The following is a 23,375-nucleotide window of genomic DNA, read 5'->3' on the forward strand; positions in this document are numbered from 1 at the left end:
CAATCTCACCCCTGATATTCCCCTCCCCTCTCCCCCTCACCTGGCTACCAAGCACCTAAGGGGCTAACTGGGCAGTAGTTCCTTATCTCCATCCTCTTTCCTGGCCCTTACAACAGCCAGGTATCTAATTATAGCAAAAGAAAACACTTCCAATCAGGCAGCCCTAATGGTGACCTCAGCAAATCTCTCACTTGATCTTCCCGGGGTTTTCCTCCAACCTACCCCAGCCCGTAAGAAGCCGTTCTCCCTTATTTTCGGGAAGTTGGGTTTTACTCCCCCCCCCCCCCCCCCCCACTCCTGTAACAGTTACTGAATAAAGCCATCCTTGCCTGTTTAACTCAGTCCGGTGGCGTTTTTACTATGACAAAGGGGAGCTTCTCTGACTTCAGAATCAGAGCCATGTACCCAAAACCTGGGACCTGGGCCCAGTTCCGGCGGATTTCCTAGTGCACCCTCCTCGGTTTTATAAACGGAGTAACTGAGGACGAGAGGGAGGATGGGGGGCCTTCACCCATCATTCCCAACAATTAAAGCTTACATTGACTGGGCCCTTACATTAGGCCAGACGCCAGGTTTTACCTGTGTTAACGCAGTCAATTCAATCCTCACAACCACCGAGGCCAGGAGGACTGTTATTAGCCCACATCTGACAGAAAAGAGAGGCTCAGAGGCGTGGAGTAACTCGCCCAAGGTCACACAGTGGGTGGGAGGTGGCACGGAGACGGGCACCAGGTCCACCAGGAAGCCCTCACCTTCTCAGGGCCTCCATCCCCTACAACCCACTCATGAGAAAAACGGGAACCCGCTTAGGCAGCGCCCACTTCCATCGACGACGAGGTAAAGGATGGAGAGGAAAGGGAGCGGGATGCTACACTGCAATATGTCCTGCAAGGCTGGTTTCCCCCTAAGGATTTTTACGCCTCCACCTCTCCCCGCTCGGGATCCACAATTGACGAGAAGAGCAATGGCGGAGGCAGCCCAATCACGAGGTCTCCCCACAGCGTTCCGGCCCCATGAAGGGAAAACACACGGCCCCTCCCCGCACCAGCGGCCATTCAGGGTTTCCCCGTCAGAGGCTTTCGCGCCATTTCTCAGGCCCGCCCTCACCCCCGCAGTCCCGGAAGCCGACACCCAATCCGAGGCACCGTCTCATCGGTTCAGAAGCGAGGAGGGATGAGACCTGGACACAGATTGGCTGTCGGCCCTGCCACCCCAGCAAACGCCGAGCTTCCTCCTCTACGGGCCGCCCGGGCCCCCAAACCCCCCTCGCCATCTTTCCCGAGGCACCTGTGTCCCCCTGACCTGCGCATCCTCCTTGCAGTGCTCGTCTATGACCACCGCGCTGGGGCAGAACAAGTCATCACTGCCCACCGCCGCCATCTTGTCTCCCTCTTCCCGGAGGACCGAGGAAGAAACGTGCTGAGACGAGAGAGGAGGAGAGGCCCGCCGAGAGGCGCCGGGGCCCTTTACAGGGCCTGCCCCGCTGTCAGTGGCCGCGCCCCGCCCCGCCCATCTCGCGTTCCCCAGGTCTAGGCAAATCAAGGCCCGCTCACGGCCCATTTTCCATTGGTCGAATGGACTAGCTTCGGCAGAGGGCGCCTAGGACCCGGGATAAGGAGACGAAATTCCCGGTATCTTAGTAACCGAGGGCGTTCCTGGCCGCTTCGCCGCGGACAACTCAGTGACAAGCACTTACTTCCAGCCAATGAGAGGCTGGATTGGGCGCAGGCACAGGCTGTTCCGCTTCCGTGAGGGGGGAGGCTTCTGCGCATGTGCGGCTAGGAATGCCTAAAGTCCCTAGGGCCTGTTGAGGGGAGGAGGCTAAGAGAGATTTTTGCGCCAGGGAGGTGCAGGAAACGGAGTGTGGCGGCCAGAAGGCTGTGGTTCATCGTCTTCTCCTCAGTGAAGGTGCAGGGTTGGGTCTGTGATCCCACCTTCAGTCCACTCAGCCGCCCTCCTAGTCTTAGGACCACCCTAAGGGGAGCTGGTATTGAATACCCCTGCCCCCTTTATCATGCCCACCTGAAGGGCTGTGCTGAGCTAGGACACCTGGACAGTGTGACTACCCCAAGCTTCTTTTCCAAACACCCCCATTTACTCTGATCAGGAAATGTGTGTGTGTGTGTGTGTGTGTGTGTGTGTGTGTGTGTATAGGGGTATTTCAGCCCCTGCCCTCCAGATTCCCAGGCTTCCCCACCCGAGACACTGACTCCCCATATCTTCTCTCAGTTAGAGGGTCCTGCTCTGATGTCATTCTGCACAGGGTCCTGGGTTGGGGCCTTTTATCCTTTAGTAACTAGGGCCTAGGAATTTTCAAAGGCCAATAAGGACAGGATATCAAAACCCCAGGAAACAGGATATACAGTGGTACCTCCGTACTCTCTGTTCATTGTTTCCAGGAGACACAAGGACTATCAAGATGAGTACCAAACAAATTTTTCCATGAGGAACAATGTAAATAAATTTAATACAGTCCCAAACCAAAGACAAAGCACATATTAAAGCAATATGTAGAAAGATAGGGTTGTATGTCATTACATGAGAAATAAACCTATAAATTAATAAATATTTAGATAAAATAAAATCTGCACTTTACCTACACTGAAAAGAGTCCATGGCCTAATGGGTGGTGGGAGGAGAGTGGTGAGGAAAGGTTACATGAAATGTTGCTTGGAAGGAGAGTCCCGCTCCAATAGAGCATTGGCAGTTGTGCTTCAGTTCTCTTTTCTGCCTTCTTTCAACTTGCACCACAGGCTCTGACAAATTCTTTGTCACCTTCACTAAAAACTTATCCAATGAGGACTGCTTCTGTCTTCAGAATTCCTCAAAAGTGTGAAATTGTTTGGTCATTCAATAAATTCACATTTCTGTTTGTCAGAGCTTTGTCCAAATGGTACTTCTCCACAAAGTTTTAATTTCTGCCCATTTTGCACACATTTCTTCTCTTTCTCTTTATGAGGCATGGGGAACCAAACCTGGGACTCCCATGTGGGAGAGAAGCACTCAATTGCTTGAGCCACTTCAGCTCCCTCACATTTCTTTTATCAAGGAACTGGGGAAATCCTCCCTTATCTGAAGAAATCTCTTCAGCCACCTCTTGTTGCTCCTTCTTCTGTAGTTCCTTCAGCTCCTCAGTGCTGAGCACTTCACGATGTCTGACCACTAACTACTAAGAATCAGCAGCATCGACCTCCAGACACATGGATTGACCCAAAGATACAACATCCTGCACAACTGTACCCTCTGTACCTATAGACTTGGGGTCAGCCTCAAACCCTTCCACGTCTCTCTGAGTCACAGGTTCTGACCACAAATTCTTCCATGTCAAATTCATTGTCCTATAAGAGAGTTTGTTCCAGGCCTTATCAGTAAGTTTAAGGCCATGCAGGATATTGAAGTGCTCCTTCCAGAATACTGTGAGGGTTGATCAGGTGTCAGAGGTGATCTCAAAGCCCCTCTGGAAAAGTGTCTTTGTGTACAACTTTTTTTTTTTTAAGATTGATTGATTGATTGATTTCTCTCCCCTTACCTCCCACCCCAGTTGTCTGTTCTCTGGGTCTATTTGCTGCGTCTTCTTTGTCTGCTTCTGTTGTCAGCAGCACAGGAATCTGGGTTTCTTTTTGCTGCATCATCTTGTTGTGTCATTTCTCCATGTGGGCAGCACCATTCTTAGCCAGGCTACACTTTCTTTCGTGCTGGGCAGCTCTCCTTACGGGGCGCACTCCTTGCGTGTGGGGCTCCCCTACGCATGGGACACCCCTGCGTGACATGGCACTCCTTACGCGCATAAGCACTGTGCATGGGCCAGCTCCACACAGGTCAAGGAGGCCCGGGGTTTGAACCGCAGACCTCCCCTGTGGTAGGCAGATGCCCTAACTGTTGTAGAATTTGAGAGAGGTTCAATTATTTGTTTATAGAGAGGCCAGGACTCAGGAATGATTTTGAGAAGGAAAAATAGTTTATTGATGGCCGGCTGGACTCGGGAGCTTTCTGTTTCAATCCCGAGCCCCGAACAAGATTTTTGAGTCCCTTTTATACAGAGAGGAAAGGTCAAATAGTCCTTTTGTTTCAGTTCTCAATAGGCTTGAATTAGCATATATCTTCCACATCCTAGGTAAGCTTTTAGCATGGACTTCATACATTCTAGATAAGCTTTTAGCACATTTAGCTTGCATTTTCCCTGAATATTTAAAGTTTATAGACTTTGCATTGTTAAACTGTTTCCTGGGACAGGAGTCGTTGCCATGGTCACCAAGGGCAGGACTGCAGCCTTTTACCATTCCACACTCACAAGTCAGGACAGACAGCTTAGGTTAAGGTTATCTCTGAAGAGACAAAGAGCCTCCCACCCATAGCCCACATCATAACCACTGGGCCAAGTCTGCTGCCTGTATACAACTTTTGGAAGTTTGCAATTACCTGCTTGTCCATGGGCTGGATGAGAGGAATAGTGTTGGGGGAGGGGGCAGGAACCTTACAGTGATGAAGCTGAACTCCTTCAACAAGTCATCTTCCAAGTCTGGAGGGTGGACAGGTGCATTGTCCAAAAGTAGGAGAGCTTTCAGAGGCAAATCTTTCTCTAGGAAATATTTTTTCACTGGGGTACCAAACACTTCATTTATCCACTCAGTGAAAAATTGCCTCGTGACCCAAGCTTTGCTGTTTACCTTCCACATCACATGGAGTTTGCTTTTTATGACATTATGCTTCTTGAAAACTCGCACGTTTTCACTATGATAGACTAGTAGAGGCTTGAGTTTTAAGTCCCCACTAGCATTCCCACACAATAGAGTGGGTCTATCCTTCATTGGTTTGTGGCCTGGTAACGCCTTCTCCCTTTTTGTGATGTAGGTTCTACTGGGCATTTTTCCCAAAAAAACTCAGGTCTCATCACAGTTAAAAACTTGGTAGGGAATAAAACCCTCAGCTTCTACGTAGTCTTGAAATTCACTGACAAGTTCATCAGCAGCCTTTTTATTAGCACTTGCTGCCTCACCATGCCTCATGACACTATGGATGCTGATACTCTTTTTAAAATTATCAAAGCAGCTGTGACTGGTCTTAAAAACTTCAACACTCTCATCACTCAATTTCAGTTTTTCAAAAAATCAGCATGCCACACTTTTGGTGAAAACTTTACCACAGGGGTTAGGCAGAACTTATATTTATTATGTCTGCAGAGGTAGGAGCCAAGGTCAGTCTAAAGTGACTCAGACTCTACTGTGCTACAGTTTCACTCTTACTTAAATACCTAAATTACTACTTAGCATTTGCTTTGATTATGCATTAGCTTTGATGCATACAGATGAACATACATAGATAGTTATATAATTGTATGATTAGTATGTTCAGGAAATCACACTTGTACATATATTGCATCATCAAAAAAGGGGTGGATAACTCCACCCCTGGGGGGAATTTTACTATGTTAATTAAGCAAGTTCAAGTGTGAACAGCCAGCAGCTTCTTCTGCACAGGTCCAACCAACTGGTTGAAGCTGATTTTTATATTTCATTGTTTCAACATGATGTTCTTGACCACAAAAAATGGAATTTGGTACCCAGAGAGGGTTGCATCTCATTATCTTAAAATTTACATATAATTTTTTCCTTTGTATCCTAGCAACAGGGAGAGCAACAAGTTACTTTCAGGTATTCAGTCATCCTATATCCATCAAAAGCATTAGGAATAATATAAAAATTATACTATACTATAATATACTACATAATTTTATATAAAATTATACTTGCTACATCAAGCACATGTGGAATGGGTGGCAGGTGCAGTAAAACAAAACAGCAAGAGATTCTAGGATTGGGAATTTTTTGCCTCTTATTAAAGGGACTTACACTTTTGAGGCTGTGAAATATCCAAACTAAAGCACTATCAGAGATGCTTTCTCACCAGAGTCAGCTACTAGTGATCCTAGCATCCTGCCATGTGACCATCAGGCATATGGCAGGGCTCTCTCCACAGCCTTGAGCTATTTCTTCAGCTCAGCTTTTTGGGGGCCTCTTTCACTGTGACTGTGCTCTTCTGTTCAAAACTCCTGGACCTCTCTCACCCTCTAAGAAGCTGTAGGTGAACCTGGAGTCCCCTCTCTCACACAGCTGGGTCAAAATGGCAGAGCTCCCTTTCTCTGGGTGTCTCAGTTTATATAAGGCCCAGCAAGAGGCAGAAACCCAATCTGTGTCATGCCTCACTGATGCAGGCCAATTAAAAGTGCCCTACACCCACAGGAATGGATCAGTTCAATAACATGACCTTTTCCTGTTTGGGATTCATAAAAGAATTTCAAACTGTCACAGAGATACATTGGAGTCCTGTGTGTTGTTTCTGTATTATTTTCTTGACTTTCCTGTAAGTTAGAAATTATTTCAAATTTAAAAGTAAAAACTATACTTAAATATCAGAGAAAAATGAAACTCCTGAAATGAACACTGGAACCAATGGACCATTATTCTCTTTGATGGGAGTCTTCTTTTCACCATGGTTTTCTACATGCTTTGGGACCCTAGCCTAGAGCCCACTAAAGGACACTTAGAGGTGGCCAAGTGAAGATATTTGCAAAGATTAAGGAAGTCCAGAATTTCTTTACAAGGAATTTTGAACCACACTGTATATTCCCTGCCATGAAAGCAGAAAATAGTTGAATTAATCCTTACAAAGCAAATTAGGACATTATTGTCCTGGGTCACATTTGTGGATTATCAGATTTACATCCATTATCCATTACTTTTAAGCTTTTGCTCAGCAAATACTCAAAACCTAATTAGACACTATACATAAAATTGGAATGAAGCCAATTATTTTTCCTCTCGTCAAGATTTCCTTCTTCACTTTTATTTTTTATTTTTAAAAAGATTTATTTATTTTATTTATCTCCCCTCCCCCCCCACCCCAGTTGTCTGTTCTTTGTGTCTATTTGCTGCATCTTCTTTGCCCATTTCTGTTGTTGTCAGCGGCACAGGAATCTGTGTTTCTTTTTGTTGCGTCATCTTGTTGTGTCAGCTCTCCGTGTGTGCGGTGCCATTCCTATGCAGGCTGCACTTTATTTCGCGCTGGGTGGCTCTCCTTACGGTTCGCACTCCCTGCGCATGGGGCTCCCCTACGCGGGGAACTCCCCCGTGTGGCATGGCACTCCTTGGGCGCATAAGCACTGCGCATGGGCCAGCTCCCCACAGGTCAAGGAGGCCCCGGGGTTTGAACCTTGGACCTCCCATGTGGTAGACGGACACCCTAACCACTGGGCCAAGTCCGCCACCCTCCTTCTTTTTAAAAATCAATTTTATTGATACATATTCATAAAGGATACACTCTATTCAAAGTAGACAATCAATGATATTTGGTATAAAATCAGAGTTGTGCATTCATCACTTCAATGAATATTAGTGTTTTCATTACTCCAACAATAATAACCAAAAACAAACAAAACTTGGAAAGCAGATGTGGCTCAAGTGATAGGGCCTCTGCCTACCATGTGGGAGGACCTGGGTTCGATCCCTAGGGCCTCCTGGTGAAAAAGAAGAAGAAAAAGCATGCCTGTGCAGTGAGCCAGTGCCCATGTGGCAAGACGAGTTCCTGCATGGGTGCCCAAGCAGTGAGGCAAGTGACCATGCAGTGAGCCAAGTGTCCACACCAGTGCCCATGTGGTGAGCCAAGTGCCTCTGCAGCAAGCTGAATGCCTGTGCAGCGAGCCAGTGCCTGTGCAAGGGAGTCATGCAGCAAGATGATGACCCAACAAAAGAGAGATGAAGGGGAGAATGAAGGTGAAGCACAGCAGAAACCAGGAACTGAGGTGGTACAATTAACAGGGAACCACTCTCCACATCAGAGGTCCCCATGATCGAATCCCAGTGAATCCTAGAAGAGAAAGACCAGAAGACAAAAAGAGAAACAGATACAGAAGATCACACAGTGAATGGACACAGACAGCAAAAACAGCAGGGTGGGGGCAGGGGTGGGGGAGGGGAAGAAAAATAAATAAAATTTTTTAAAAAAGGAAAATATTGGGGGGAAAAAACTACCCTTTAATAATCACCTCTCATGTCTTTATCATTGCCCTGCCATAATAGCTGCTGTACTCTTTGTTTTTCTAGTTAATTTGTGTTTAGATTTTGTACAGATAGAATCTAACAATGTCTAGTAGGAAACAGTCTTGACTTGAGACATGGGTCTTTCCTTCCCTGATCATCCTTCTTTACATGTGTAAAGTGGGAAGATCCATTATTTGTGGTGATTAAAATAGAGTATACTAAAGCAATTTATCATGAGAAACAGTACTACACATACACATACTAAGAGGAAAGTCAAAGATATATGTTGCATGAATAATGGTAGTAACGGAGTATAGCAGTGTGATGTGGTTATGAATTCCAAAAATAGATATTGAATTATGTTTGTAATCTGGTCTATACCCAGGTGTGATTAAGTTATGATTAGGGCTTTGATTGGGTCATGTCATTAGGGTGTTGAGTCCCCACCCTTTGGTGGGTGAGGAGTCACAGATAAAAGGCATGGCAAAGGACAGAGTTAAACATTTTTGATGTTGTAGTTTGATGCTGAAGCCTTAAGCTGGAGCCCTGGGAAGTAAGCTCACAGAGGAAACAGAAGCAAGCCCCAGGAAGAAAGGAACCCTGAGCCCAGGAAGAAGCAAGCCCTGGGAAGAGAGGAACCCTGAACCCAGAAAGAAGCAAGACCCTGGAAGGGAGGAACCCAGGCAGCCTGAGCCCTTGCAGACATCAGCAGCCATCTCGCTCCAATGTGTGAAAATAGACTGTGTTGAGGGAAATAACTTATGCTTTATGGCCTTGTATCTGTAAGCTCCTACCCCAAATAAATACCCTTTATAAAAATGAAACAATTTCTGGTATTTTGCATTAGCACCCCTTTGGCTAATACACAGAGTAATAGTTTGGCATGAAGAAATAGTGAACATCAAGATATAAAATTGCTTCGGAGGTAGTGGGGGACAAGGGAAAAACATTTTTTTTTTTATTAGAAGGTTCTGGGGATTAAACACAGGACCTTGTACATAAAAAGCATGTGCTCAACCACTGAGCTACTCCCTCTCCACAGGACTTCCCCACCCCCCATTTTGCTTTTGCTTTGTGTGTCTGAACTTTTACAATAACCAAATGCTGCCTTTGTAATTTAAACAAAATCTTTTGCACATTGATGACCATAGCAGCATTACTCACATTTGACAAAAGATAGAAACAACCAAAGGGTCCATGAACAGATGAATGGATAAACAAAATGTGGTCTATCCATACATTGGAAAATTATTCGGCCATATAAAGCAATGAAGTTCTGATACATGTGACGATATGGAAGACCCTTAAAGAAATTCTGTGATATCAAAGTGTATTTTGTGATGTACTAAGGATACTGGTCCTGAAGTCTACCAAATATTATAGTGCATTTTAGCCTAATTCATTACCTGTATGAAGTTATAAAAGTAGCCGTAGAAGACTAGGAATTATGTCATTTGTATTAAACCCAGATCTACTTCTGAGTATGTGGTACATGCTGTTGTGAAAAATGTTTTACCTTTTACCTTTGTCAGTTTGTAATGAGAGGATTTCCTTTTACCCTTTGTTTTTTTTTTTTTTGTTTTTTTTTTTTAATTTTTTTATTTTTTATTGACTTTGTAATAATATTACATTAAAAATATATATGTGAGGTCCCATTCAACCCCACCCCCCCACCCCCCTCCTTTTACCCTTTGTAGCTCAGAGAGCACCTGATGTATCATCTCAAACACAATAAACATGCTCCTGAAAAAAATAAAAAACAAAAAAATTAAAAAAAAAATAAAGAAATTCTGTGAGTGTAATAAGGCAGATACAAAGGCACAAATATTGTGGGATCTCACTTATATGCAATAATTAGAATATGCAAATTCATAGAAACACAAACTAGAATATAGTTTACCAGAGGCCGGGGTGGTGGTAAAGAATGGGGAGTTAATGCTTAATTGGTACTGAGTTTGCATGTGGGGTGATGGAAAGTGTTGGTGATAGATGGTGGTGAAGTTGCACAACATTGTCAATGTAATTAGCACCACTGAATTGCATATTTGGAAATAGTTAAGAATATTTAGTTTGTAGATGTTACCTGAATAAAAATTTTAAGATAAACCATAGAACTGTATAACAAACAGTGAACCCTAATGTAAACCATGGACTAGAGTTAATAGTAAAATACTACTACTACTAATAATAATAATGTTTCATCAGTTGTAACAAAGGTAACACACTAATACAAAGTGTTAATAATAGGGAACTGAGTGTGGGGGAAGCTACAGGGGAAACTCTATACTTACTGCATGGTTTTTCTGTAAATCTACAAGATCTCTAACTTAAATAAATAAATATATATATATGTATGTATCATAACTATCAGAATTACTTTTGTGTGCTGCCTCAGCATCGTCTGCTTCAGAATCCATCTTTGGCTGAGCCACTTGCCTCAACACTGACCTCTGGGCCCATTTACTAACAAGCTTTCCACCCCTGGGGCCTAGTCTCTCCAGAGCCCAAACCCGTACCTGCACCTACCACCCACACCACCCACATCCCTCACTTGGAAACCACAGCTGATCCCAAATGATAAGGTCACCATCTCCAGCACCCTTGGACCCCAGTCCCTTTCCCTTTGATCCTACATATGCTTTAACCAATCCTTGACTCAGCAATAAACCTACTAACTCCACCCTGGACCACAGTAAAGGCATAAGGTCATGGGTCCCTCTCACTCTGCTCTTGTGCTCCCCAACTGCTGGGTGAGCCCCCAAGCCTGTCACATTTCCTGTCGACCCCTCAGGCCACTCTCTCTGGGACCTGTGAGGAACACACTGCATTTTCTCAAGGACTATGGCTTTGGTTTCCCATGTGCTGCACCTGACTTCCACCCAGATCAAATTTAAAATCCAACCCAACCAATTAAAAAAATATAAAACAAAATTCAATAAAGTTTAAAGAGATTAACATGATGCTCTCTTTTGGTGCAAATAGTATGTTTTGTTTTGCTTTGTTTTGGGTTAATGAACATGCTATAATCTTGATTGAAGTGATGAATACAGAAGTCTGTGATTATAATCAATGCCACTGAATACACTTTAGAGGGAATGTATGCTTTATGAATACATTAATAGAATTGATTATTACAGCAAATTCAATATAGTATAAATAATCTCAGAATTCATGCTGTCCATTAAAAACAGGAAACATGCTTTTGTTGGGTGTTTCAGTTACTGCACATTATGTAAATCTTTTTTCCCACATTGATAACCATTTCACTTTATGTTTATATATTTTCTGTTGCTTTTAAATTATGAAATTCCTTCCTCATCTGTAAGTCTGATATAATTTTTTAGATCAAAAATGTTCACTATGGTTTGTGTTTTACTTTCATGTCTTTAAGCTGTTTTATATAAATTTAAGTGCATTGAAATTTGTTTGATTTTGGATTCTCAGTTATGTGTGGTATACTGTATATACTGGTAAAAATCATTTTTCCCATGTGTCACTAACAAATGGACCAACCAAAACCTGACAACCAAAAAAGATTTCAGATACTTCTTTGGTATAAGTAGTCCCCAAATCACACAATCCCTACTTCAGCACTGTGAACCTCCTGAGGTTTTGTGTCTTGATTCATGATGTGGGCCAGTACTGGGGACTGCATCATGTCCCCACAAAAGGCATGTTCAGGGAAGTGGACATGGTTAAACTGATAAGAGTGCCCACCTACCATATGAAGGGTCCAGGGTTCAATACCCAGGGCTTACCCGTGTGGTAAGCTGATCCACGTGCAGTGCTGCTGCATGCAAGGAGTGCCGTGCCATGCAGGGGCACTCCCCACGTAAGGGAGCCCCATGCGCAAGGAGTGCGCCCTGCAAAGGAAGCCACCCGAGGTGAAAAAAAGCACAGCCTGCCCAAGAATGGCATCGCACACATGGAGAGATGATGCCACAAGATGATGCAATAAAAAAGAGACGCAGTTTCCCAATGCCGCTGACAATGCAAGCAGATGCAGAACACACAGCAAATGGACACAGAGAGCAGACAATGGGGGGGGGGGGGGGGGAGGGAAATACATAAATAAATAAATCTTAAAAAAAAAAAAGGCATGTTCAGGTCCCAATCCCTGGTGCTGTGAGTGAGAACCCCTTTGTATACAGGGCCTTTGGGATGAGGGTGGGCCTTAGTACAACATGGGTAAAGTTCTTATATGCAAAGAATATTTGACACAGAAAGAGACACCATGGGGAAGAGCAAGAAGCTGGAAGTCCATGGAAACCAGAAGATAAAGAAGACAGTGCCATGTGTACTGCCAAGTAATGGAAAACCAAGGAACCCCAAAAGAATTTTGACCACTGAGAAGATACTGATCCTTGGAAGAAGCAAGCCTAACAGCCTTGAAACCAGAAGCCAATAAATTCCTCTTAAGCCAACTCATTGTATGGTATTTGTTCGAGCAGGAGGGAGACTAAAACCACCAACTTCAGGGTTTTCATCTTGCACACATGCAAATGGCAGGTCCAAACATTCACGGGAACAAGATGCCCCCTAATCCTTCCATGACCAGGGCCACGCAAAGCATCCTTGTCTTGGTGAGCACCTTCGTCTGTCTTTCCACCCTCTCCTCTAGCTTTCAGGCTTACGTGGCTCTTTTTGATAATCCCAGTTAGTGGGTGTACACACCTCTGCACTAATTGCTGCATGTTTCTCAACAGTCTGCCCCATTGTCCTCATGAGGCATGAACCCAAAGTATCCAGGCTCTGCTTTGCCTGAATAAGGGATACAAAATGCTCTGTTATTATCAGAAATCTACCAATTGTCTGTTTTTGCACAATGTTCATTGATTTATTCACTCGTGCTCCATAGAGTCTTAAGAATAAGCATGAGACAGTCACATTACAAGAGGATGCGCAACAGGCAGACTGGGCTACTGTTTCAGTAATAAATAACAAAGAGTAATAGCAGTCCTAAGTGGGATATCATGAAAGAATGGTGAAATTACTTACATATTAATAGTTGAGGTTTCATTAATGTTTGTAATGAAGAAGTTCAGATTCTATGCCATAATAAAAGAGCAAGTCCAGAAACAATCTGGAGATTAGAAGCAGTATTGGATTGCCTAACTTTTAATTTAATATGTTAAATTTTCTCTTATCTTATGGAAGTAGAGGAAAAGTTCTACATGGAAGCAGCGTGCTAAGAGTAGAAGTAAAGACCATACAAGTAACTGAGGAACAAAACGTTACCAAGTTAGAACAAAGTGGCTTGAGGTGAAACTGGAGGTACTGTGGACCAAAAGGGAGTCATTACCCAATGTTGTCAGAGTTAATCAGTAGACAGGAGGATTTTGAGAAAATAAAATGTTTATTTTGCAAAGGTTAGCCCTGTGAAGACAGGAGTCCTTTTGCTCAGATTTGTCTCTACAAGCTAAAAAGTATAGGGCTATTCAATGGATTAAACAAAGGAAGATGGGAGAGGGATATTAGGGCTTTTGGCATAATGAACTTGGTTAATAAGCATTGAAATTAATGACTCCAGTTAGTTATTATCACTGGCAATAACTACATTAAAATTAAATGCTGTAAATTGATTATAATTATGAGTGGATTTGTAGTCAGACATTAGACCTCTTGCTCTCTCTCAGGTCTGGTTTATTCTTTCCTGGTGTTTCTGCCCCCATTGATTACGCTCACAGGGGGTTTATGTCTCAGGGTTATTTTATGTTCTGCACCTGCTTCACTAGTTCAGTTCTGTGGGGAAAGAAGAAAGCAGGAACTTGTCCTTGGGTTAGATAAGTCCCTTAATTTACTTAAAAGAGAGAAGGGAACGTTTTAAGAAGTTATTAAGGGAATGGCTCTTCTAGTGATTCAGTCGTGCCACTTTCATTGAGTGTGATTTTTACTATTATAATTAGGCAAAGTTTACACCTAGGTTAACTTTCTTTTAGCTGCTAGAATATTTTAGTTAAAGGTAATTGACATAGGTCTGGCTGAAGCTGCTAACACAATACATTTCTCTCCATAGACTTTTGCTAAGAGCAGGATAAGAAAGAAAGTGAAGTGGAAATTTTGCAATCTAGTTAGGAGGGAGCCATTTTACCAGCAGGTGTTATGAAAAACAGGTCAGGGTCCACTACAGAGGGGAAATTGAGATTCAGGTAATAGAGAAATTGGAGGCCATGGTGTGCATTTTGTATGTTATGTCCTTAGGGTGAGTAGTTTTTCAAAATAAGATTTATTGAAGGAAGATTTACATAATTAACATTTTCATGTAAAAAATGGCCAGACTGAAAATGAGTGGTAATAAGAATTGCACAAAATGAAATACTAGATGACATTTTAAAAAAAGATTTATTATTTTATTTATTCCTACCCACCCTATCCCCCCCATCACCTGCACTCACTGTCTGCTGTGCCCATTTGTTGTGCATTCATCTGTGTCTGTTTATCTTCTCTTTAGGAGGTACCAGGAACCAATCCTGGGACCTCTGACATGGGAAAGAGGCACCTAATTGCTTGAACCACCTCAGCTTCCTGGTGTGTTGTGTCTCTCACTGCTTTCCTCTGTGTCTCTTTTTTGTCTTGTCAGTTCACAGCACAGGCCAGCTCTCCATGGTGGCGGCCAGCTTTGCCTTCACCAGGACCCTGCATATTGTAGACAGGAGCCCAATCGCTTGAGTCACATCTTCTTCCCTGAATGACATTTTAAAGACTTGAGGCATATGTCAACAAACGAAAAAGAAACATTGTCTAGGATAAACTGAAAGACTCGTGGGATGTGTAGAAGGTAACTCGTATCCAGAAAGGAGAAGTTGGGAGGAAAACAAGACTCAGTGGTCCTCAAAAAGTCTCAAACCCAGATGGGCAAACTCCATTAGATTTCAAGGTCTGAGTTATAAATGGATCAGTTTTGTTTTTTTTTCTGGGCCTGAGGGAGTGGCAGTCTCACCCCTTCTGAGTACCTGTGCAGAGGCCACGCTCTCCCAGAACCCTAGGCTGTAAGTCCCATACTCTGAGCATTGGTGTGGCAGTCAAACACTCAGCAAAATAAAACAGGCAGCCCTTCAACATTTAGCTAGAGAATCTCCTCTGAATATCCTCCTGGCTGATTATCCCAGTACATCACTCAATTTTACCATATTCTCTGCCACTTGGTAGGTGGGGACTCACAGAGAAAACAATATGGCAGAGGGGTTTTAGTTTTTTATGCTGGAACTCTGGGGAGAGATCCAAGCCTTTTGCCTAACAGTTTGCAGTTGAAGAGACCTGAACAGCTAAGAAAGCCCAGACAGAAACAAGCCTCAAGGAGAGTAGAGCAGTTTGATATGGTTATGAATTCCAAAAATAGATATTGGATTATGTTTGTAATCTGATCTGTACCTGGGCCTGATTGAGTTATGATTAGGGCTTTAATCCAGCCACGTTATTAGGGCATTGAGTCCCCATCCCTTGGTGGGTGGGTATTCACAGATAGAAGGCATGGCAAAGGACAGAGTTGAGGGTTGTTAATGGATGTTTTGATATTGGAGTTTGATGCTGAACACTTAAGCTGGAGCCCCAGGAAGTCAGCATGCAGAGGAAAGAGAAGCCAGCCCCAGGAAGGAAGGAAAGAAACTTGAACCCAGAAAGTCTGGACCCTTGCAGACATCAGCAGCCATCTTGCTCCAAATAGACTTTGGTGAGGGAAGTAACTTATGCTTTATGGCCTGGTATCTGTAAGCTCCAATCCCAAATACATACCCTTTATAAAAACCAACCAATTTCTGGTATTTTGCATAAGCACCCCTTTGGCTGACTAATACAGAGAGACAAGCCTTATGCTAACCTACAGCTGAGAACGGAAGGAGCTGGGGCCATGGAATCTTAGGAGGAAGAGGATGGTTGAACCCTCAGAGACTGGCAACCATCTTGCTCCAACATGAGGCAGCAGGCTTTGGTGAGGGAAGTAACTTACACTTTAAGGCCTTGTGACTGTAAGCCTCTGCCCGAAATAAATACCCTTTATAAATGCCATCAGCACCCCTTTAGCTGACTAATACAGCAGTTTGTCTTTTTACTGTTGAGTTGTATGATCTTATATATCATGTGAGTGCCAAATATTTTCTCCCATCGAATCGGCTGCCTTTTCACCCTTTTGAAAAAATCCCATGAGATTCAAAAGTGTGGAATTTTGTGGAAGTACCAATTATCTATTTTTTTCCTTTGGTTGTGCTATGGGTGTAAAGTTTAAGAAACTACCACCTACACCAAGACCTTGAATATGTTTTCCTACATTTTCTTCTAGGAGTTTTATGATTGTCCCTTTTATATTTAGGTCTTTGATCCATTTTGAGTTAATTTTTTTATAAAGTGTGAGATGGGGTCCTCTTTCCTTTGAATATGGCTACCCAGTTCTCTCAGCACTATTTGTTGAACAGACTGTTCTGGCCAACCTGGATGGGCTTAACAGCCTTCTCAGTTCAGTTCTATTGGCCAATCTGTCTGTCTTTATGCCAGTAGCATGCTGCTTTTACCACTGTAGCTAAGTAATATGCTTTACTGTCAGGAAGGGAGAGTCATCCAACTTTGTTCTTCTCTTTTAAAACATTTTTGGTTATTTTGGGGCTGTTACAATTCCAAATAAATTTGATTATTTTCTTTTCCATTTCTGCAAAAGGGCTGTTGGGATTTTTATTGGAATTGCATTGAATCTATAAATCAGTTTGGGTAGAGTTGACATCTTAACAATATTGAGTCATCCAGTCCATGTAATGCTGATGTTCATAGAGGTAGTATTCACGATTGCCAAAGGTTGGAAATGACCCAGGTGTCCAACAAATGATGAATGGATAAATAAACTGTGGTGTATACACAAGATCGAATATTATTCAGTGGTAAGAAGAAATGAAGTCGTGAAGCATATGACAACATGGATAAACCTGGAGGACATAATGTTGAATGAAGCAAGCCAGATACAAAAGGACAAATACTATATGAACTAAATATATTATGTAAAGCTGTGAAGTTAATAATTAGAAAACAGGTCACCAGAAAATAGATGATGGAGAATGGAAAGCTGAGGGATAATCTGTGCATAATTGATTAAAAGACTGTTTGTAAATCTTTGTAAATAAATGGAAATGGTGAGAGCACATCAAGGTGGTTGACTAGCAGAGTTATTAATGTGTATGACAGTGGATGAAAGGGAAAGGCTAAGGACATTTCTATAACTAGAAGGAAAGCTAAAAAATGTAATAAAGGCTGTACAACATAGTGAAACCTCATGTGAAATAGGAATATGGATAATATTGCATATATAGGCTGCTATTTACAAAATATAAATGCAAATAAACAAGAGAGAGGAAAAGATAATAGCAGCTATGTATGGTAGGGGAAGCATAGAGAGATTGAGAGGTGATCACTAATGTTTGTTTCATTTTGTTTTTAGTATTATTACTGGAATAATGAAAATGCTCTAAACATGACTGAAGTGATAAATGCACAACTATGTGATTATATGGAATACAAATGACTGTAAACTTTGGGTGTACTTATGCTTTATTAATATGTATCAATAAAATTTATTTGTTAAAAAATTTTAAATACACATTAGAGGCACATAACAGCTCACTCAAAATGATGTAAGAAAGAATAAGTGATACAGAATACAGGACAGCTGAAATTAAACAGGGAGAGAAGAGAATGGAAAAAATTGAGCAAGGGGTCATGGAGTTGAATGGTAACACAAAACACAACAACATACATGTCATTAGAGTTCGAGACCATAAAAGGGGTAGAAAGAGTATTTGAGGAAATAATGGCTGAAAATGGCCCAACTCTCATGAAAGAAATGAAATTACATATCCAAGAAGTGCATTGATATCTCAATCAGAACAAATCTAAGCAGAGATACTCCAAAACACTTACTACGCAAAATGTTAAACTTCAAAGATAAAGAGAAAAATCTGGGAGTGGATATAGCTCAAGTGGTAGAGCACCTGCTCCCCATGAACAAGGTCCCAGGTTTGATCCCTGGTACCTCCTAAAAAAAAAAAACAAAAAAACCAATTTGGGGGATCTGGTGTAGTTCAGTGATTGAGTAATGGCTTCACACACACAAGCTGCCAGTCCCTAGTCCAAAAAAAAAAAAAAAAAAAATTCTGAGAGCAGCAAGGGAGAAGCAAACCATTACATAAAAGAGACATGCAGTAAGATTTAGTGCAGATTTCTCATCAGAAAGCATGGAGGCGAGAAGACAGCAAATGATCAGGATACTGAAAGAGAAAACTTGCAAGCCAAGAATTTTTTTTCATACTATCAGCTGAGAATTCTTCATCCAGAAAAACTGTCCTTCAAATATGAAGGTGAGTTCAAAATATTCACAAAAGAACAGAAACTAAGAGTTTATAGAAAAATAATCCCTGGGTGGTGCGGCAGGGACAATTACCGGACATTGTATGTCCTCCCATGGCCCACTGGATGGAATGTGGGAGAGTGTGGGCTATGATGTGGACCATTGACCATGAGGTGCAGCAGTGCTCAGAGATATATTCACCAAATGCAATGAATGTCTCATGATGATGGAGGAGATTGTTGTTATGGGGGGAGGAGTAGGGTAAGGGGGGTGGGGGATACATGGGGACCTCATATTTTCTGAATGTAATAAATAAATAATCGACATTGCAGGAAATATTAAAGGGAGCCTTATAGTTTGAAAGAAAAAGAGAGAAGAAAGAGGCTTGGAGGATAGCATAGAAGACAAGAATAAGCAGAAAGGATAACTGAAAGAATAAAAAGACAGATGAAAATGAGATATGACATCAAAACCCAAGAATAAAATGGTGGAAATAAATAAGGCATTTACATTAATATCATTAAATGTAAATGGGTTAAAGTCCCCAGTCAAAAGATATAGGTAGGAGCAGGTGTGGTCCAAGCAGCTGTGTGCCTGCCTCCTACATGGGAGGTCCCAGGTTTGGTTCCTGGTGCCCCTAGAAAAAAACAAAAGCAAATAACAAGCAAACAAATGAAAAGGCAACTCGTGGGAGCCAGCCAACCACATACATAGTTCAGGTTCAATCCTAGGTATGTCATTGAAAAAAAACAAAACAAAACAAACCTGGTTTGTTTGAGAACATCAATAAAATTTAAAAATCCCTAGCTAGACTAACAAAGAAAAAAAGAGAGAAGATAACCATAATCAAAAATTAAAGGGGGGAAGTTACAGCTAATGCCACAGAAATAAAAAGGATCATAAGAGGATATTATGAGAAACTATGCCAACAAACTAGACAACCTAGATGAAAGGACAAATTCCTAGAAATGCACAGTCTACACTGATGCTACAAGAAATACATGAACTTAACAAACCAATCACATTTAAAGAGATTGAATCAGTCATGAAATATCACCCAACAAAGAAAAGCCCAGGACCAGCTGATTTTACAGGTGAATTCTTACAAACTATTTGAAAAGAATTTATACCAAACCTATTTAAACTCTTCCAAAAATTGAAGAGGATAGAAAACCGTCCAACACAATTTATGAAGCCAACTCAGGGGGCAAAATACTATAGATTACATGTGGAATAAATAGGACAGTCAACTCAAAGAATACATTATATATGATGACTGGAAGGAGGTGGAATAAACAGAGGCCCAAAGAAGAATGGAGAAATTGAATTGACCCTGTAGGGCTGGAGTCTGCCATAATTTGATGGTGGGGGGAAGGGGCCATAGGGTCACCTTCTCCCTTTTGCCCTCTTCCCCACCCTGATGGATCCTTTGGATTATTTCCATCATTCTGTGATGCAAGCCTGGAACTTTAGTCTGTAGCATGCATGCTCAGCTCGTAGGCACGGTGAGAGAAATGGGTTTTCATGATGGAGATTTTTTTTCTCAGGCATTCAATTTTCTACTTTTTGTGTTGGTTTCTACAGCCTGGATTGGAATAATTTTTTATAAACATTTAGAAAAGTCAGAAACATAAATCATGTAATAGATACCTAGAACCAGTCCCCAGTATAAAATTAATTTTACTCATTCCCCTTACAACTTTACTAAATCAATTATATTGGTGCAGATAGACACCTTGCTATGGACACACTCAAGAAAGGTCAAATATCATCCTTCTAGAAAAGAAGACTGCACAGGGCAAGGGTCAGTGTAAGTACCAGGGCTTCTGTACAAATAGCCCAGTTAATTTGTACATGATGGATAGCTCCAGGAAAATTTCGTTAAGAGTATTAAAGGACATTGGAGAGTGTTAAGAGGAAAGGACACCTGCAAGAGAACAAAGTCTGAAAGCGAAGGTTTACATAGAAAAATGATGACTACCATCAGTGAGGGTTACGTGAACTGATCCCGGTAGGGTCTAGGTGCTCTACTCTCCCCACAAACTCCGCTCATCATCCAGGAATTGATCCTCTTTCCTGTGTGTCCTTGGCACTGCACCTGTGGCTGCCCCAGAGAAATCCTTTTCCAAATATGATCACTTATCTAGACTCCTTGGATGCCTCTGTCCTTTACAGACTAGGCCTCTCAGACTGAAGTAGACCCCGTCTGCTGTCAGAACCATCTTAGTAAGATGTACCACTGCATTTTGGGGCAGAAAGCAGCCCAATACCGAGAAAAAGGTTTGTAATTCTGTCCCTCACCTTCTCAGAGAATTGCAAAGATCATGTCACCTGCAGTGATGAACTGTGCAGGCTTGGGGAGCTGAGTTTATTTTTGACTCAGGTGCCAGTTTACAGAACAAATGCAGGTTTGTAATGACCATAACCAAAGAAACATCACCAAGCTCTTTCATTCCATGATCCCTGGAGGCAGATGGGCTCACATGGAAAAATAGCAGAAAATGCTGAGGTTTCACACCTGGGGCCCCAGCAGTGAAGCACATGTATCTCACTAGACTCTGTGCTTCCTGAAAAGATGTACCCAAAATCGACTTATTAGGACATTCTGAGACTCTGAGCTTCACTGTTTTTCTTCTGAGCTTCACTGTTATTTAAGATGCAATAGTTGAAATAGAATGACGCTGTTCAAGTTTGATATTATTTATGAATTTTAAAAATAGATACTGGATTATGTCTGTAAACTGTTTTGTTCCTCTGGGCATATTAGATTATATTGGGTTCAGAGCTTTCACTTTTACATGATTAAATAATATTAAGGCTTTGTTTGGGTCACATCAGTAGGATATTGAGTCCCCACCCCCTTGGTGGGCAGGACCTCAGACCAACCACATTGGCTGTCCCAATGAAATTGAACATGTAATTGGGGTCAAATTCTAATTCCTTCAAAGTTTCAAAATTCATCTTCAACTTTGATACCAATTTTGTCTCTGTATATTCTCTGCACTATTGTCCTTACTTCACTACCTCTACCACACTCCATTCTAAGGCTAGGTTTACGCTTTCCAGAATATACTTCCCTGTATGATTCTGGCTAAACTTTGCAGGTAGGGAGATATATTTGGAATTTGTATGGAAGAAGTGAAGCAGAAGCCATTTATCATAGGACACCCCAGTGACCAGATGTAGATTTGCAGATGTCCCCACCAGCTCTAACCTCAGTTCAAGCAGCCAGAAGTAGTACCTTCTCAGACATTGACTTGGGTTCTGGCTTTCCAACCCCATGTGCAGATTCATGAAGAAGTTAGTGTTAATTGTGTGATCCAACACCAGCCATCTTCCATGCATTTCACTGCTCATACTCCTACCCTAATTCATGCCTAAATTTATATATTTGTTATAAAAAAGCAACTACAGCACCAATTCCTGATCTCAGAATAGCTGAGAGAGCTGGATATTGGCAGCAAAAGAATGAAGGTGGACCTTTACCTCATGTCATAGCCAATAATACTAACAATAATAAAAAAAATAACTCAAAATGAATCAAAGACCTAAATGTAAGAGCTAATAATATAACAACCTTAGAAAGAATGGGAGGTGTACATCTTCAAGACATTGGTTTAGGCAATTGTTTCTTAAATATGACACCCAAACTACAAGCAACCAAAGAAAAAAGAGATTGAGTGGGTGTCATCAAAATTAAAAACTTTTGTGCTTCTAAGGACGGTATCAAGAAAATGAAAGGACAATCAACAGTGAGAGAAAAAACTGCAAATCAACTATCTATAAAAGTTTGTATATCCAGAATAGATAAAGAGCCTTACAACTGAATAATAGGAGGACAAGCCAATTTCAAAATGGGCAAAGGATTTGAATAGATATTTCTCCAAAGATATACAAATGGCCAGCAAGCACATGAAAAGATGTTTGTCATTAGTCACTAAGGAATACAAATTCAAGCCACAATGAAATAACCTATTAGGACTTCAAGAAAAAGAAAAACAGTGATAATTAATAAAAAAGGCATTAATTAGTGTTAACAAGTAGGTGGAGAAACTGGAACTTTCATACATTGCTTGTGGGAATGTAAAATGGTTGTATTAGTCAAAGAGGGGGTGATGCAAAGTATACCAGAAGTCTGTTGGCTTTTATAACGGGTATTTCTTTTAGGCAGAAGCTTACAGTCACAAGGCCATAAAGAGTTGTTACAAAATACTTTTTAAAAAAGAGAGTAATTTACTTCCATCTGTTGCCATGCATTGGAGCGGGATGGCTGCTGGGCTCTGTGTGTTCACCTTTCTCTTCCTCCTAAGGTTCCATGGTCCCAGTTCCTTCCCATCTCAGCTATAAGCTGGCATAAGGCTTTGTCTCTCTGCCTCAGGCTCGATTCTTTCCAGGCTCATCTGCTTTGTTCTCTCCAAAGGTCAGCTGTAGACTATCAGGCTCACTGTCTTCCTGGGGCCTCTGCCATGTCTATGGAGCCATCTCTATTTCTCTGTTCTTCTCCTGGGACTCCAGTATCAAAACTCAAACTCTCTCCTTTGCTGTCATTTTTCTCTGTGAGTCCTACTTACATAAGCAAAGCTTTAATCATAATTTAATCAAGTAAAAGTGAAACCTCTGAGTCTATTACAATCTAATATACCAAAAATACAGATTAGTTTACAAACACAATTCAGTATTTTTGGAATTCATAAACAGTACCAAACTGCTACAGTGCCCTTTTGAGAAACTGACTAAACATGGAACTGTAAGGCAGAACTGAAAATGCAGTTATCTAGGAAAGACTTGTGGAAAGTCTTACTGTCTGATGGCTTGGACCCTTGCCTCTTGCATGTTAAATCAACAAGCTAGAGACCTGTATGAACAAAATCAGTCATCCTGGACTAAAACAGACATCGATAGGACCTATGGAAGGGAAGATGACTTTAAGAGGAAAATCATGAAAGCTGAGATCTCGAATTAAGACATCTCCTTGGGCCAAGAGAGGAACTCCACCCATGTGTACAGAGAGGGTA

General features: G+C 41.8%; 1 protein-coding gene across 3 annotated transcripts in view; it reads right to left on the minus strand.

Annotated features, from left to right (window-relative positions):
• LOC101415947 (zinc finger protein 665) overlaps positions 1-1,686 on the minus strand; it is an 82,543-nt gene extending 80,857 nt beyond the window's left edge. Inside the window, exon 1 of one of the 3 annotated variants that reach the window (XM_071209623.1) lies at positions 1,303-1,686. In XM_071209623.1, the coding sequence (XP_071065724.1) occupies positions 1,303-1,560 (258 nt within the window). In that variant the 5' untranslated portion in view covers positions 1,561-1,686. The remainder of the gene's footprint in view (positions 1-1,302) is intronic. The other 2 variants (XM_071209628.1, XM_071209626.1) reach the window with 2 other exon arrangements.
• Positions 1,687-23,375: the final 21,689 nt, after the last annotated feature.

Source organism: Dasypus novemcinctus, chromosome 18, assembly GCF_030445035.2.
Source record: "Dasypus novemcinctus isolate mDasNov1 chromosome 18, mDasNov1.1.hap2, whole genome shotgun sequence".
NCBI classification, from domain to species: domain Eukaryota; kingdom Metazoa; phylum Chordata; class Mammalia; order Cingulata; family Dasypodidae; genus Dasypus; species Dasypus novemcinctus.